Source organism: Festucalex cinctus, chromosome 9, assembly GCF_051991245.1.
Source record: "Festucalex cinctus isolate MCC-2025b chromosome 9, RoL_Fcin_1.0, whole genome shotgun sequence".
Taxonomy (NCBI): domain Eukaryota; kingdom Metazoa; phylum Chordata; class Actinopteri; order Syngnathiformes; family Syngnathidae; genus Festucalex; species Festucalex cinctus.
Genome location: NC_135419.1, coordinates 12,575,103 through 12,591,650, shown reverse-complemented (window position 1 = coordinate 12,591,650; position 16,548 = coordinate 12,575,103). Strand labels below are relative to the sequence as shown.

The window sequence follows — 16,548 nt, the reverse complement described above, 5'->3', positions numbered from 1 at the left end:
GCAACCAGGACATGGACATTATCACTTTCCCCCCCTCATCCATGTGTGTTCATTTCTTAAATGTGTCATCTTTGCACTTCTGAAAAATAACAATAGTACTGTACATGCTCACGTTCCTGTTAGGTACTGTATGTTGAGTTGACAATTTGTGACATGAAAACAGTGGTATTTGTCCCCAGGGGCCAATTGAAAGCAGCAGGTAAACAAAAACAGTATAAAAATACAATCAGTAATTGCACATAAACAATAAGGCTAATAATGTTTAAAATGTTAAAAAAATGATAGCATTACTGCCAAAGAAAACAATAAAATAAGGAAAGACAAAGACGGGAAGTATTTAAAATGGTAAAGGAAGTTTATTGTTTTGTTTTGATTTTCCAGCATTTTGATGCAGTTCGGCATAATTAAAGTGCATTACCGACAGCAGGTGCAAATTACATGTGCAAGAAACATTCCAACATAGACAGTTAGCAATCCTTGTGATATATTTTTTTAATTGAGAAATTTCTCATATTTTCGCAGAAATGTATACACATTGCACAACAGGTCATTTGGATTTAGAGGTTTGATAAATGTGTGATTTCCTTATTACTGTAATCCCTTCATACTACATTGAGCAAAAAAATAAATAAAAATAGAAAGTGGTCGGAAGAATATGTGCAATATGAATTCACATGCATAACGGAATGTGTGGTGTTCCACAGGGGTCAATTCTGAGGCCAGATAAATTGCGACAATGATGGTCTCTCCATTTGACATGCTGGATTCAATCAAAATGCTGAACGTTTGTGAATGTAGCAACAAAATATGTTTGCTGACATTTTCTAAAGGATTTTTGTGCTCTGCTACTTTGCTGTTGCTGCGCTGCCACCTGCCATAGTGAAGGTCACGGACATTCAATATGTTTTCCGTACTGTGCTCCAAAGTGAATTGACGGTTATCGCGCTGTGTTTTTGTTTACCACAACACAACTTTTTTGGGGGGCTGGTGCAAAGTTGTGTGGCCCTCACACAGCTTGTGTTGACTTTGCACGCTATCAAAGCACGGCCGTAATGATAAGGTTCTTGTTGCATATTCAGCTCGGCGCTCTGTTTGCCTGCAGTCTGACTGTTAAATTGACCTTCCGTGGCCCGTGTGGGAAAATTGCCGCCGCGCGGAAACTTTTCCCATCTTTTTTTTTTTTTTTTTTTGTCTTTCTGTCTGCTCATCTCTCGCTCGCCATCTCTACTCTCGCTCGCAGAGAAAAAGGACACGGGAGCTTGTTGACTCGGGCACTTTTGCCGCCATACTCGGCAACTCCCCCGACGCCTTTGAGTGCATTAGCTCGCCGTCTCGCACACAACCTGGCCCCCGTGGTAAGCCGCAGCTTCTCCGGGGTTCTGTACTTTTTAGTGAGTGATTTAGAAGGGCCCGCGCTGTTTGGTAATCTCGACTTCACACCGCTTTTGGCGCTATTACGGAGGGAGCAGTTCATTTAGCAAGTACATTAACCACTTTGAGTGGAGATTAAACTTCCCTGGAGAGTTGCGCCTAATCACTAATCACTTGTCTTTAAAATGCACCATTTATGACGAGACTGCTGTTAATTGTTGTGTGTGTCGGCGATAGAGAAGCAGGGGGTTCGGCGCGAGTGCCGTGCGAGCATTTGGCGCGCGCACCTTGTTTTCCACAACGTGCCAGTCGTTAAACAGCACGTAAGCGCGATGGCAGATGAGAACACCCGAGAACGAGACTCTGCTTTTGACAGGAAGAGCAAGAGAATGAAAATAGAAAGGCTGACATTTCCTCGCTGGCTGCTCTGACATGGCCTCCGTAAAACACACCCATACATAACATACATGCCGGCCTGATGCACGATGCAATCTTTTATCTCCTAATTACAGCAGATTAGAAGCAACGTTATTGTCTTTGATCCTTAAGGGAGGCTCTGGGGAAGCGGTGACATTTCCGACTGATGCGCCACGTATGTTAGCAAGGCTCTGCCGAGACCCATTCCGTTAATATTTAATGCACGTCAAGGCTGGCACGCCGCGAGTGCCGTTTGGGCTCTGCCCTCAGCGTGCACTCTGCCGATCCCCGCTCGCCCAGCGGGAGCGCAGCACTGATGTCGAGCCATCCCACCACTCGTCCAACACCTGCAGTGCGCCTCCTACCCGAGCGCAACTAGCTTCTAATTAAACTGCCACCTGCTTTTTTTTTATATTTAGCTCTGATGTTTTACAGCCTGAGAGCTATTGTTGTGAAAGAAACGAAATATATAATCAAGTTGCCGAGCAAAAAGAAAAAAAAAAACAGTCTAGTTATTTAAATCATAATGTACTTTTTTACTGTCTGCTTGTATGAGGTATATGCCATGGAAGAGGCGGGACATGATTTTGAACATCAGTTTGGTTCCGGTTCGGGATGCGAACGCGCAAACAAGGGGCACAAAGTTGGAAGCACAAGTATTTTGAAGGAGCCCACACGTCGCAAACTGAGCCGGAACCAAACTGATGTGCAAAAACAGTGCCGCTTCTTCCGTGGCATATACCCCCATAGAGGCCAAGTAGGGTGGTCATCGAAACCAGCAGGTGGCGCTTTACCCACAAGAGTGGAGTTGAACAATCATCTTTGACCTTGAAAGATGAGAGGGCATGAGTGACCTGAGGATTTTTTTTCTTTTGCTGTATGAGAATAAAAGGTAGTTGCACATCCACTACAGTAGGTGGCAGCGGTGCTGTCATGTTTCGTTTTAATTTCAGAGGTTCATAGTTATTTCTTGTTAGTCAACCCCCCCCCCCCCCTTTTTTTTTTTGTTTTCTTTAAAGTCAACAAGATACTATTTGGAATGGTCTGTATCATTATTGGACCAATGACTGGCCTTATTTCAAGATATCGGTAATCATGACAGTGGCCGATACCCGTTTCAGCTGCCCTCTTGGGGCTGTTTACAATCAGGAACTACAAATTTAGAAATTAGAAGAATAGAAAATTGCCATTAATTTCATGCGATTTTCAGGAAAAATGCTATATTGAGATAATATTAGTCTTTAATTTTTTTTTTTATAGAGGAAGTACTTGTGGTATCGGTGCTGCTGGTATCGGTCTGGAAAAAATAATGGTCTGGAAAACCCCTATTTTAGCTATCCAGTATGTTTGTGTGACCAAAGCACTTTAATGAATTGTAAAATCATCCATGTGGAGGCTCTGTGGGCAGCATCGTTAACTGGACGACCGCCATGTTGTGTAGTGACACGCAGCCCTAAGGGTAATATTTGCAAACATGTTGCGTAATAAGCCAGTTTTGTTGTCAATGGAGTAATTGGAGAAACATAAAAATGAATTACATCTCAAAAACAGTATGCTAGTGTTCCCTAGGTGTTTTATTCACATTAAACCAAACCGTTATGCTTTATGTTCCATAATGTGCCAATATTGCATACAGTCGTGCCTGAACAAAGTTCAATCTTTAAATGCACACACTCATGTTGAGGTTTATAAATATTATCCCTACTTAACAAATCTGAATGTGTTCTCACCTAGTAATATATTTGTGCAAACTCCCTTTTGTGTTGGTGCCCAGAATTTACACTTTAATCAATATTCATGTAATGAGTTTTAATGTGCTCCACTCATTGTCTCATTGTCTTTAGATCGTAAAAATGTCAGCTCGGCTGTATAATGGGGGAAGAAACAGATGTCCTCAACTGGCGGTTTGCCGTCCTTTTGGACACAGTTTGACCTCCCATTTAGCAATAATTGACATGCTAGCTTGAGCGCTAATAAGTGACCTGTGCGAGATTCAGATTTTGTCGGTCGAAAACTCTTGGCAAGAAGTTCAAATGAGAGCAGCTGAGATATTGTTGTCCACGTAATCTTTTAGTGTTGGCACGCGCTGCCATTTATCAGGCGGAACGCACGACTCCTCGCGAGCAGAACATTTATAAGCGCGCAGACGAGTCGCTTGTATTTGCAGTTATTAGTCAGAGTTGACTGTGGTGTGCTCGGCCACTGGAGCTCAGACTGATGAGAGGAAAAGCCTGACACATCACGCTGATTTATGGAGCCCGCATTTTTTTTCTGTAGCAACAAATACATTTTGCTGCAAAAAAAACTATGAAAATGGATCAAGGCGAGGAGTCGGGATTTAAAGTTGAAAGCTTGACTATTTGTCGCCCCCATGTCTGATGTGGAAGCTCGGCTAACTAACTGATCAAACGCCGCTACTAATCCGTCTGAGTTTGTTAGGTTAATCACTTTATTGCGCACAATACGGACAACATTTAAAAGTGCTCGCTGTGAGGAGAGTGCAATATTTTAATCCTCGTCGCATATATCGCCTTGATTTGTTTAGAGCCGGCCTTTCCGCAGCGAGTTTGCCGCAGCCGCTAACCTCTTTCTGTCAGCAACAGCCTGAAGAGATTAGCTGTATGAGTGTCTCTTGTTCCCCCGACGGAGGCAGGCCCAGTCCATCTCGGTCCCGGCTCCGGTCCGAGCCAAGAGGATGAGGGGCGGGCGTGGGGGGGGTTGAAGTCATAGAAAACTGCGGCCATGATTGCAGTAATCCCGTTATCTCTCCTGCTAAAGCCGGCCACTCCAGTGACCCCGAGACACAAATGTTAAGCCGCCTGTGTCTCTCTTCTCTTTTCACTCCATCTCCCTCCTTAGCCAACCTCATTGAATGTCAGGGGGTGGTCTCGCCTCTGTCGGGATTCTCAAAATTCGCAGTCCTCACACATAGCCCGGCCCTATCTCAGATTCCGTCAGAACAAAAGCGGCGCTTCTCCTGTGGTATATGAACTTGATGCCCATCTCATGCATCTTAATGTTGCCACACTTGTACAGGGGTCAGGGTGACTTCACTGAGCCCCGTCCGTCTTATCTTCAGAAAACGAGCGCTCGATTTGGCTCGGCCTTTGTGATTAATGCTAAGGATAGACGATTAATTTTCACTTCTCTCAATCTTTAAAACGTCATAATTCAAGAAAAAAAAAATATATATTCATGTGTAGAACGGTGTGGTGCGTTTTCAAGTTCCTGACATTGTGAAAGTACCCTGAATGCATCATGTTGCTTGCTAGCAAGCATTTAGTTTGTGATTCTGCTGTCCTTGTGTGATTTAAGATGTGTGATTTAAGATGTATAATAACATCATAGTTGCAGTTTAATTTAAAACTACATTGTGTTTTTAAACACAAAACATGCTTCTTTTTGAAAACACATTAATGCTAAAGTCACTGTAATCCCATTGAAACGCTAACAGAAAGATTGTGTCACAATTGAGATTGTGGTGGTCAACCCAAATGCAGAGAAGCAGGGCGAGGAGGCAAAGAATGCAGTCAAAAAAATGTTTAATAAACAAAAACGAGGAGGCAAAAATGAGCTACAAGCTAAGAAACAAACTCAAAGTCCATAACGAGACAAGGCGTGGAACAAAACCGGCAGCATGACAGGAGGAAAATGACAATGAATCGACACAGACAGAGGGGAGACTACAGACTAAATACACACTAATTGACACAACGAGACACAGCTGGGCAAGACACAAGTGGCAGAGGGTGCTGATTGGTTGACGCATTAGGAGGGGTAGGCAAACACAGGTGGACATACTCAGGTTTGACTAGATGGGGGAAGCCTACAAGGACAACATAACAAAAAAAACACGGATCACGACAAGAACTCAAAGCAACAGGAGGACAAAATCAAACCAAGATGAAACCCGTGCCATGACAAAAGTAACAAAATCAACTCAAACCCAAACCATGACACAGCTGATTTAGCACAGCTGATGACAGATTTAGCATTAACTTGGGGACTGATATTCCTTTATACATAAATGCAGTGGAAATAGGTAAGATAACACTACTCAACGGCATGAATTCTTCCCAATCTGTGAAAATGATTATTCATAGAGTTCAAATGCAACTTTCTTCTGTTCTCATTGTGTGTACTCCAGCCATGCACAGCACCACGCTGCCCCTTTGAGGCCAAAACGCTCAAGAACAAATACAAAACATGCTTCGTTTTTAAAACATTGCTAGCGCTAATGCTAAAGTCAGTGTAATATCCTATTCAAATGCTTATGGCAAATTAGCATCAAGTTTGGGACTGATATTCCTTCAACTAATGAACATTCGCACATAAGCACTGTGAAAAGGTAACGCTACTCAAAGGCCACATTATTCCCAATCTGTCAAGACGAGTTCTATTATTTATCGAGTTCAATGGCTACTTTTTTCTGTTCTCATTGTGTGTACGCCATCCACGCACAGCACCACGCTGTCCTTGGTGGCCAAAATGCGCACCAACAGCCAGTATTTGTTTTTGGGTGTTTTTATTATTTTAGTATATTCTTATTCTTGTTTTACTTTCTTACTAATTTATTCTCTCATCGTCCTTTCAAGTTTTCAAGGATTCAAGTAATTTTCCTTTCATCAAGATTCAATTGTGCGACGATCCAAGGACTTTTTTTTTTTTTTTGTCTTAACACATTTCCACACGACATAGCACAAAATATTTTCCCATAATTGTCCAGCCCTAATGAATGCTTGATTTGATAAACTAATTAAAAACTTGCATTGTTTCCTCCCATGTAGATTGAGCTAATAATACGGTCAAATTTTGCTTCTCATTTATTAGCTCACTCACGGTGTCATTTGTTAACAGGATAATGGGGCATGAAGACGGCCATTATTCTCTCAGTCCACAGCATATGCCGGATCCTGCGTGCAACATGCGTGCCCAGCAGGGTTGTTTTAAACCAAGGACACGGCTTGTCACCCATGTAAAAGCGTGTTATGTCCTTCGGTAAGCTCACGGTTCAGAGTGCCGTGTTGCAGGCCCTTGTTTGATCGTAATCCTGCTGCATCACGCTGTTAGACAGGTGAGTTAGTACGTACGCATCCTGTTAGCAAGATGTTGATAACGCCGTCATTGGCATTCCATGCCCTTCTTTTCCTGCTAACAGGCCGATAGATCTCCTACTATAGGTCAGAGACCTGATCAAAGTCGGCCAGCCGCGATTTGCAATGCTAATTGGGTTCAGCGAATAATAGTGCTTAAGAAGTGTGTTGAATAGACTTCTTGAAGCCCTCATAATATTCCTTTTGTCTGCGGGAAGACCCGTAATAGTGGAAAGCTTTTAATTCCTAGGGGGGTACTTTGTCCCCCTGCTATTAAGCCATTAGACCTCGGCGTAATCTGTTAGCATATGTGGCGTCATCGCTAGTTTCTTTCAGTGCAGTACATGGAAAGCGGATACCTGCAGTTGCTCACGTTCGTACTGACGTACGTCCTCGATATATTTTTGTGTTTGAGTGAGAGGAATAAAGATCCTGGCGGAGATCCTCTTGGGGGGGGGGGCGGGGGGGGGGATACAATCCATGTTAACAAGACGATTGAGCGCAAGGCAAACAGTGAAATTAGAAATGCACAAAGCACACGTGGAAATTCCCCTGCTGGCGACGAGCTGAAAAAGCGCGTATTCAAGGGAGAAGCGTGCACACGTGCAATCACAAAAGCAGGTAGACCTTTCCCAAAATATAATTAACAGCTTCCATCCTGATTATGATTGGAATGGGGCCAGTTCATTGTGGGGAACGAGGCCAGCAAATTGAATCTGTGTTGCTCACAGAGAAATGAATCCCATTCTGCACTTTAATGATGTCGTTCCTCACATCATAGTAGTGGGAAACTAAAAGTACGTAATAGGGCTGAGCAATTTTGAAAAGTGATCTCATTGCAGTAAGGTTTTTTTCCCCCCTCTCAGTATTGCGATTGCATGCCATTATTTTTTAAAGGCTCTCTTCGGATTGATTCTTTGTTTTATTTATCTATCTATTATTTATCTCTCACAAGCAATAAATTCATCTGTATGATAATAAACAGTATCAGATTTATTACACATGAATGTTTTGGTCTTATAGGTAAGGCTTATAATAAAATAAAGGTAAGTGAATGACGACTTAATATTTGGGATGGGTGAGTACCAATACCAGGTATCAGTATCGGGATGATACGAGGCCTTATTTCAAGATATTGCTATCTGGTGCCCTCTTGTGGCAGGAGATAGAAATTAGAATAGGAATTTGGCATTAATTTCATGCAATTTGAAGGGAAAATGCTATTAATTATATATTCTTTGAAAAAAAAAAAAGTTATGTATCCAAAGTACTGCTATCAAAACTACTTGTAACAGTATTGGTCTGGAAGAAAAAAAAGTGCTATTAAAAATCCGTAATTAATGTGAAGTGAATTCAATTAGAGTTGTGAACTCACTAGACAATTTCGACTTGGAAAAAAAAATTAAAATCATCAAAATATGATAGCAACAAGATGTTTGCGACCAATCAAAACGGTTGCAAACGTCTGCAATGTTTATCAATGTAACCATCACTGACTAAAAAAACACTCACACATATTAGAAGTTGCTTATGTGATGTCTTTAATCAATTGCCAACCTTAATTGGCAAATTTTTCTTGTTTTGTTGCACTGTCCAGGTGTACCTAACTGTCATGTGACTTGATGTCTTTCACATTTGTCCTCTGCTGCCCAACACTGAGGCCAATTATAAAATGCATCATTTCAGAGTTCCGCTCACTTTTCTTAAATCGGCTCCATTGACGTCATCTTAAAAAAAAAAAAAAAAAAGTATTGGGTACTTCAAAGCTTCTGCCTCTGATGAATGAGTCGTAAAGGTCGCGCATTTCATCACCCCCGTTTGCAGATGGTCATTGGGAACTGCTGGAGACGCCCCGCCGAGATTAAAATATTCCGCATGTCTTTACAAATCTCTCCTGGCACACAAACAACAATGAAATTAAGATGATTGGCCATGCGGGAACAATGAGCAATTGACTAATGGCTTGCACGCTTGCTTCATCACAGGCCAGGTAGCTGGCGGACGAACGGTCCTGCGTGCGTGGCTGCCGTGTGTGTGCGTATGCTAATGCTGCAAGCTGAAAACAAAACACGCTGAGATGGCGGAGATCAACCTTGTGGTGACATTAAAGCTTTGCGGAGACAAGTGGGTGTTGCCTGCTGTGGCTGCATGCGGAGCTGCGATCTTCCCGTGTTAGGATGTGATGTGGCCTTTCCTCACGCTTTACTTCTGCACGTCTCTGCCGAATAACGAGTAGAAACATATCGACAAGATGTCCACCAAATTATGTACAGTATGCTTTCGTCAAAAAGTACTGTGATACAAAATCTGTATACACAATAAATAAATAAATAAAAAATGAAACTGAGCCATGATTGGTCGTTACCTCAGCACAGGTGATGTCATCATCAGTCGACAGCAAGTAGAAAAATGACTTTTTAAAGGTACTAATTGTACATGAAAAGTAAGGAAGTAGCCACATTAATTATAGGCAAAATATTAACTTTTTACCGCTGAAAATGGCTCAATGAGTCAAGTATCACTTTAAGATAGACCCCATGACAGCCGATAGAATGAAAATAGCAAAGGCCCCAGAATTGAACCTTGTGGAACACCATATATTCCATCACACATGTGAATTCATATTGCACATATTTGCCCGATACCCATCACAATAGCCACAAGTCGACAACAGAGCACACCAAATTCTCTGCAACCAAGACAGGCCAAGCAATGTAGCGTGGTCTCCCCTAGGGTTCGATTGAACCCAGGTTGAGAACTACTGACCTAAGGTTGAGTGACTTGACTTATTTTGATGCAGTAGATTAGGTTGAAGATCGGATTTGGATGGGTTGAAGCTGGTTGAAATTTTTGACATTTTGTTGTGTATTGAAGTAAATTTTATGTAACATTTTTAGAAAATTTATGTGGAGGCTAGATGGCTCAGTGGGTAACACTGCAGAGACCCCCATGAATACTCGCTCCTGAGCTTGTGTTAGTACCTAATGGGGCTCTCAAGAAACCAAAATGAAAATCACTGACTTTGTACATGGAGATTGGAGTTAATTACAAAAATAATAATAATTTAAAAAAAATCACGGTCTGGATGGATTGTGTACTCTACAAATCCCAAAACAGCTGGGTCAAACAAATTGGGTCAAAAAGGGACAGACCCAAGTCTTTGGAATATTTATTTTACCCATAAAGTTAGGTCAAATTAATAAACCAACATAAACAACCCAATTGTGTTATTCATTTGACCCAACTTTTTGGGTTATTCAAACCAACTTTTTTTTTTGTTTTTGTTTTTTTGTAAAACCTGTTTTGTTTTTTTTATTTAACCTAAAAAGTTGGGTTGGTTCCTTTTTGACACAATTTGGGTTGGGTTTTGATTTTACCCAACTGTTTTTAGAGTGTGGTGTGCATCATTGGGTACCATTTATGCCTTATACTAATTCCTTGCAACTGTCAGTCCCAAGCTGAATAAAAAATGGGTGGTTTGCACCAGGAAGGGCATCTGGTGTAATAACTGTGCCACAAAAATATTATGCAAGTGACTTGCTATGGCGACCCATGAAGGGAAGTTTTTCTTCTATGAAAATTATGGTAATATAATTAGCATTATCAACCACAGCTATATTCATAACCAGGTAACCCATTTCTTGTGAGCTTTAACTCATCAGTAAGGCAAATTTTAACCCCGTGTTGGATACAAATATTGACCCAATGTGCTGGGTATGAATAACCCAGAATTGGCTTGGCCCCTTTTAGACCCAGCGCCAGGTTAGCAATTTCACTCAATTTCCAGCAGTTTTACACTCTAAAAACAGTTGGGTTAAAAGTAACCCAACTATGTGTCGAAAAATGAGCCAATCCTTTACTTGGGTCAATTTGACCCAGCTTTGAATCAAGAAATTGGTCTTTTAGTGTAAAACAACTCATAATTATTGTTCAGATCCTTGACTTGGGTCAAAAAATTGGGTCGTTTTGTATAAAATAACCTAGAAAGTGGATCGGTCCATTTTTGATCCATAATTGGGTTACTTTTGAGTGTAAGATGTTGCCATAATTCAATTGTTTTTCTTTGGGGTTTTTTTTGCCAGAACACAGGCTGTTCTGAATGTAATTATTACAATTCAAATCAAGTCGATTCAAGTCTTTATATAACACCAAATGACAACATGGATGATCTCATTCACATTACGTGTTGGTATAGAATCTATACCAATCGATCTATACTATAGATCGAACATATCCCCGTCGGTGAATGAGGATTCACTACATTGTTTGTCCTCGGCGTTAATGAAAATGTCGTCTGTCATCTGTGGCCCATCCAGGAGGTGATGCAGATGGAGAGGCAGCTCGGGGGTCGGTTGATTGACGAGCCTCACATCCTGCTCTTCAAAGACAGCTACCACAACCTGCGCCTGTCCATCCATGACATGCCCCAGGCCCACTGGAGGAGCAAGCTGCTAGCCGGCTACCAGGTGGGCATCGGGGTGGCCCGGTGGGACCGAGGGGAGGGGAGGGGAGGGGAGGGGAGGGGAGGGGGGAGCAAGGACATTTCATAGAAGTCTGTTTGTTAGTTCTTCCAAGGTCATCAGATAAATATTGCTGTATCAATTTGTTGACATGTCCATAGAGAAATGAAAGATAAACAACAAAATTGTTAATGAGGGCTCATGGTCGACTCGTCCGTCTAGACTTGTACATGAAAACAACAATAACAGTTTTAATGGCCAGTTTGGAGGCTGAAATTTGAACACCTCCTGAATTCAATCACTTGTATGAAGATATTTTTCTGATAATGTTGAACTGAAATCACCTCTAATTGGTTATCCTCAAGTGGCGCAAAGAATTAGTTGTTAGCACATCTGCCTCGCAGTTCTGAGTTTGATGGTTCCCACGTTGCAAAAACACGTGTTAAGCTGATTGAAGACCTGAAATTGACCTTTTGTGTGGATGTGAGTGGGAATAGTTGTTGCCTGTCCTGCATGTGTGTCCCTAATCAATAGGGACATGCTGCAGGATAAACTGCTGGATAACTAAATTGGACCAATCCAACTTAACCCAACTTTGGGTTTTGTGTTGGACAAAAATTATTTTTTTAAAAATGGGTTGTTTCATACAAAACATCCCACAAAGTTAAGTAGAATCTATTAAGTTGTGGCTTGGTCCCTTTTTGGCCCAAATTGGGAATTTTTTTTTTTTTTTTTTTTGGGGGTGGGGGCTTAAAGGTGCATTGTGCCATTCAAAAAGGTAATGTTAAAGTTTTATCTACATCATACATGCTCCACCAATGCCCAGATGAGTACAAAACCCCCGACTGTTTTACTCTGATTGCATCTATCAGCTTTTATCTTCCCTTTATAGTAGAGTGTGCAGACTCCCGCACACGCCACAGTTTCTTTGGTGAGGGCAGGGGCGGAATTTTAAAAAAAAAATTTTTTTTTTTACCTCATTTGAAGTCATGTCTTCGTTTATCAATTGTGGCTGTCATTTTAAGGTTGTGCACGTACTCGCACGCGCTCAATGAATGAGCCTAACACAGATGCTGCAGTTACACTTTGGGCCAGAGGTGGCAGTCGTGAGTAAAAAAAAAAGTGACAAATTGCACAATGATCCTTTTAACTGAACCACTGGGTCAAAAATTGGACCCCATTTGACCCAACCTTTTGGTTTTGTTTTGGGTTTTTTTCCAACCCAAAAATGGGTTGTACAAAACTCTTATGCCAAACAACCCATACAGCTGGGTCAAATGGATCCAAATAGTGGAATTGTCCCTATTTGACCCAACTGGGTTATTTCTGACCCAGCTAAGAGTGTAACCGCTGGGTCAAAAGTTGGACCTAACTTGACCCAGGTTTCAGGGTTGTTTTATACAAAACAACCATCCATCCATCCATCCATCCATCCATCCATCCATTTTCTTGACCGCTTATCCCTCACAAGGGTCGCGGGAGGTACTGGCGCCTATCTCAGCTAGCTCTGGGCAGTAGGCAGGGGACTCCCTGGACTGGTTGCCAGCCAATCGCAGGGCACACAGAGACAAACAACCATCCACACTCACACGCACACCTAGGGACAATTCAGAGCGCCCAATTAACCTGCCATGCATGTCTTTGGAATGTGGGAGGAGACCGGAGTACAAAACAACCCAACATTTTTTTTTTTTCTTCAAAACAAGTTTTGTACAAAACCCCTGAGCAAAACAACCCATAAAATTCGGTCCAATTGACTCTAGTCATGCCCCTTTTTGACCCAAATTGTTTTTTTTTTTGTTTTTTTTTTACCCAACTGTTGTTAGTATATTTATAGAGCTCTTTAAAGCAATCACTGCTGCATACAAAGTGTTGTCACACAACAAGACAGTTAAAACAGTAAATGAAGAACATAAAAACAGTAAACACAACAAACGACTGAGTGGTTTGTGCTCAGATATTCAACTAAAAATAATCAAAGAAAAATCAAGTGTCTTTGTAATTTTTTATATTTTTAATATCAGGTCTACGTTGTCCTAATTGATCTGTTGGAGCATGATTGTGCACAACTTAAGCGTTGAGTTGACGGAACCTTTTTTTGGTGTGTAACGCGCACGTTATTGCTCGTTATTGTCCACCGACTGGCCCACATTAAAGCTCAGTCAGCGCAAGCAACCCAAGAGCTGCAAGTCAATCGATTTATCTCGGCCGCATCCTCAAAGGGAGCTTTGAAATATGGAATGGGGAAATAAATATCTGGAAGCTTACAACCTGGATGCTGGGAGCCGTCCACGTGTGTTGCGGCCCCGGTGAGGGGACTTCAAAGCGGACTAGCAAATGGTCTGGCTGCAGGTTGGAGCTGCAAAAGGTCCCTGTAGAGAAAAGCTAAGGTTGTGCCAAGCAAGCACAGCGGTAACATTGCGCCCAGTGCAAAATCTTCCTCTGGACCGAGCCCGCTTATTTGGAAGTGCTTGCTCACAGTGGTGCAGTGGGGGGAAAAAAAAGGCCTTTCGTCCCCCAGGGGCCCCAACAAGACTTTAGTGCATTTCACCTGTCTTCCTATGCCATTTGTCCGCCTGGGTAACAGTGCCCCTAGTTGGTCGCTTGCATGTACTGCGGCGACTCTGAAACAGTTCGTCAGCTGTTAAAGGGAGGTTGAAGGAATCCGCTTGTCTTGTTTTTTTCCCCCCTCTCTTTCTTTCGTTCTTTTCATTCGCCGTGATCTCTGGGGATATGCGGATGAGGCATGAATATGGAACAACAGAGAGAAAGATGTCGGAATCATCAGCTTTGAATACATTCCAGGAAGCACACCCTGGCTGCTCTTTTTTTTTTTTTTTTTTTTTTTTCTTGTTAGACAGTAGCAAGGACTTACTTTGCATGCATACACTAGAGGAGAAAAAGTCTTGGGAGACACCTCTTGATCAAGCCATTTATTATTAATCAAGGATTAACCTGTGTATGGAGGGGTGTTTTTTGTGCCAAATTTAAAGTAACTGGAGAAGAAAGTCAGTTGGATGAAATGAATAACCCAAAAAGTTGGGTCACCTTTTTTGACCCAATTTGGGTTATTTTTGACACTTTTTTGATGTCCTGGTTCGGTTCATGTACTAGTACTTAGGTGTGCGAAAAAAAAGCCTTACTATACATGGTCATTTTTTTTTTATTTAAAAAAGAAAAGAAAAAAGAAAAGAAAAAAGCCTTACTATACATGGTCAGTTTTTTATTTAGAAAAGAAAAAAGCCTTACTTTACATGGTCTTTTTTTTTTATTATTATTTAAAAAAAAACCTTACTATACATGGTCTTTTTTTTTTATTATTATTATTTAAAAAAAAACCTTACTATACATGGTCATTTTTTTAATTAAAAAAAAAAGAAAAAGAAAAAGCCTTACTATACATGGTCTTTTTTTTTTAATTAAAAAAAACAAAAAAACCTTACTATACATGGTCATTTTTTTTTTTATTAAAAAAAAAAAAAACTTACATGGTCATTTTTTTTATTAAAAAAAAAAAGAAAAAGAAAAAGCCTTACTATACATGGTCATTTTTTTTAATTTAAAAAAAAAAAACTTACTATACGTGGTCATTTTTTTTAAATAAAATAAAATAAAAAGAAAAAGCCTTACTATACATGGCCATTTTTTTTTATTATTTAAAAAAAAAAAAAAAAAAAAAACTTACTATACACGGTCATTTTCTTAATTAAAAAAAAACAAAAACCTTACTATACGTGGTCATTTTTTTAATTAAAAAAAGAAAAGAAAAAAGCCTTACCATGCATGGTAATTTTTTTATTTAAAAAATGAAAAAAGAAAAAGCCTTACTATACATGGCCATTTTTTTTTTGATTATTTAAAAAAAAAAAAAAAAAAAAAAAGCCTTACTATACAAAAAAAAAAAAAACCTCATGGGGTTAGCTCACTGGGTTGAGCACCTGAAGAGGCCTGTCCTTGGAGCAGGTGACCCTGGTTCGATTCCCGGTCTGTGCAGTCCCTTCCTGCAGGTCTTTCCGTTGCTCTCCGCCATTTCTTTTCAATTTCAATTCTTCAGCTACCCAATCCACTCAAAGGCTAAAAGCCTTACTATATATACCTGGTCATTTCTTGATCGAAAAAAAATAAGTTAAAATAGATGTTTTGTTTTTTTAATATAATAAAAGCTTTACTATACATGGGCATTTTTTTTAATTAAAAAAAAAAAAAAAAAGCCTTACTATACATGGTCATTTTTTTTATTAAAAAAAAAAGAAAAGAAAAAAGCATTACTATACATTGTCATTTAAAAATAAAAAAAGCCTTACTATACATTGTCTTTTTTTATTTTATTTTTTTCATTTTTATTTATTTATTTATTTATTTTTAAAGAAAAAAGCCTTACTATACATGGGCATTTTTTTTTCATTAAAAAAAAAACCCTTACTATACGTGGTCTTTTTTTTTTTATTAAAAAAAGAAAAGAAAAAAAGCCTTACTATACATGGTCATTTTTTTACTTTAAAAAAAAAAAAAAAAAAAAAAAAACAACCTTACTATGCATGGTCATTTTTTTTTCATTAAAAAAAAACAAAACAAAACCTTACTATACGTGGTCATTTTTTTTATTAAAAAAAGAAAAGAAAAAAGCCTTACTATACATGGTCATTTTTTTATTTAAAAAAGAAAAAAGAAAAAGCCTTACTATACATGGCCATTTTTTTTTAATTATTTAAAAAAAAAAAAAAACCTTACTATACACGGTCATTTTCTTAATTAAAAAAAAAAAGAAAAAAAAAAGCCTTACTATACATGGTCTTTTTTTTTTTTTTTTTATTACAAAAAAACTCATGGGGTTAGCTCACTGGGTTGAGCACCTGTAGAGGCCTGTCCTTGGAGCAGGTGACCCTGGTTCGATTCCCGGTCTGTGCAGTCCCTTCCTGCAGGTCTTTCCGTTGCTCTCCGCCATTTCTTTTCAATTTCAATTCTTCAGCTACCCAATCCACTCAAAGGCTAAAAGCCTTACTATATATACCTGGTCATTTCTTGATCGAAAAAAAATAAGTTAAAATAGATGTTTTTTGTGGGGTTTTTTTTTTAATATAATAAAAGCCTTACTATACATGGTCATTTTTTTTTATTTAAAAAAAAAAAAAAAGCCTTGCTATACATGGTCATTTTTTTAATAAAAAAAAAAACTTACTCTACATGGTCATTTTCTTAATTAAAAA

General features: G+C 39.7%; 1 protein-coding gene across 7 annotated transcripts in view; it reads left to right on the top strand.

The window, feature by feature from the left end:
• unc5a (unc-5 netrin receptor A) overlaps positions 1–16,548 on the top strand; it is a 197,699-nt gene that overhangs the window by 166,853 nt on the left and 14,298 nt on the right. For all 7 annotated transcript variants that reach the window (XM_077532743.1, XM_077532746.1, XM_077532744.1 and 4 more), the window contains one exon: positions 11,198–11,347. In XM_077532743.1, the coding sequence (XP_077388869.1) occupies positions 11,198–11,347 (150 nt within the window). The remainder of the gene's footprint in view (positions 1–11,197; positions 11,348–16,548) is intronic.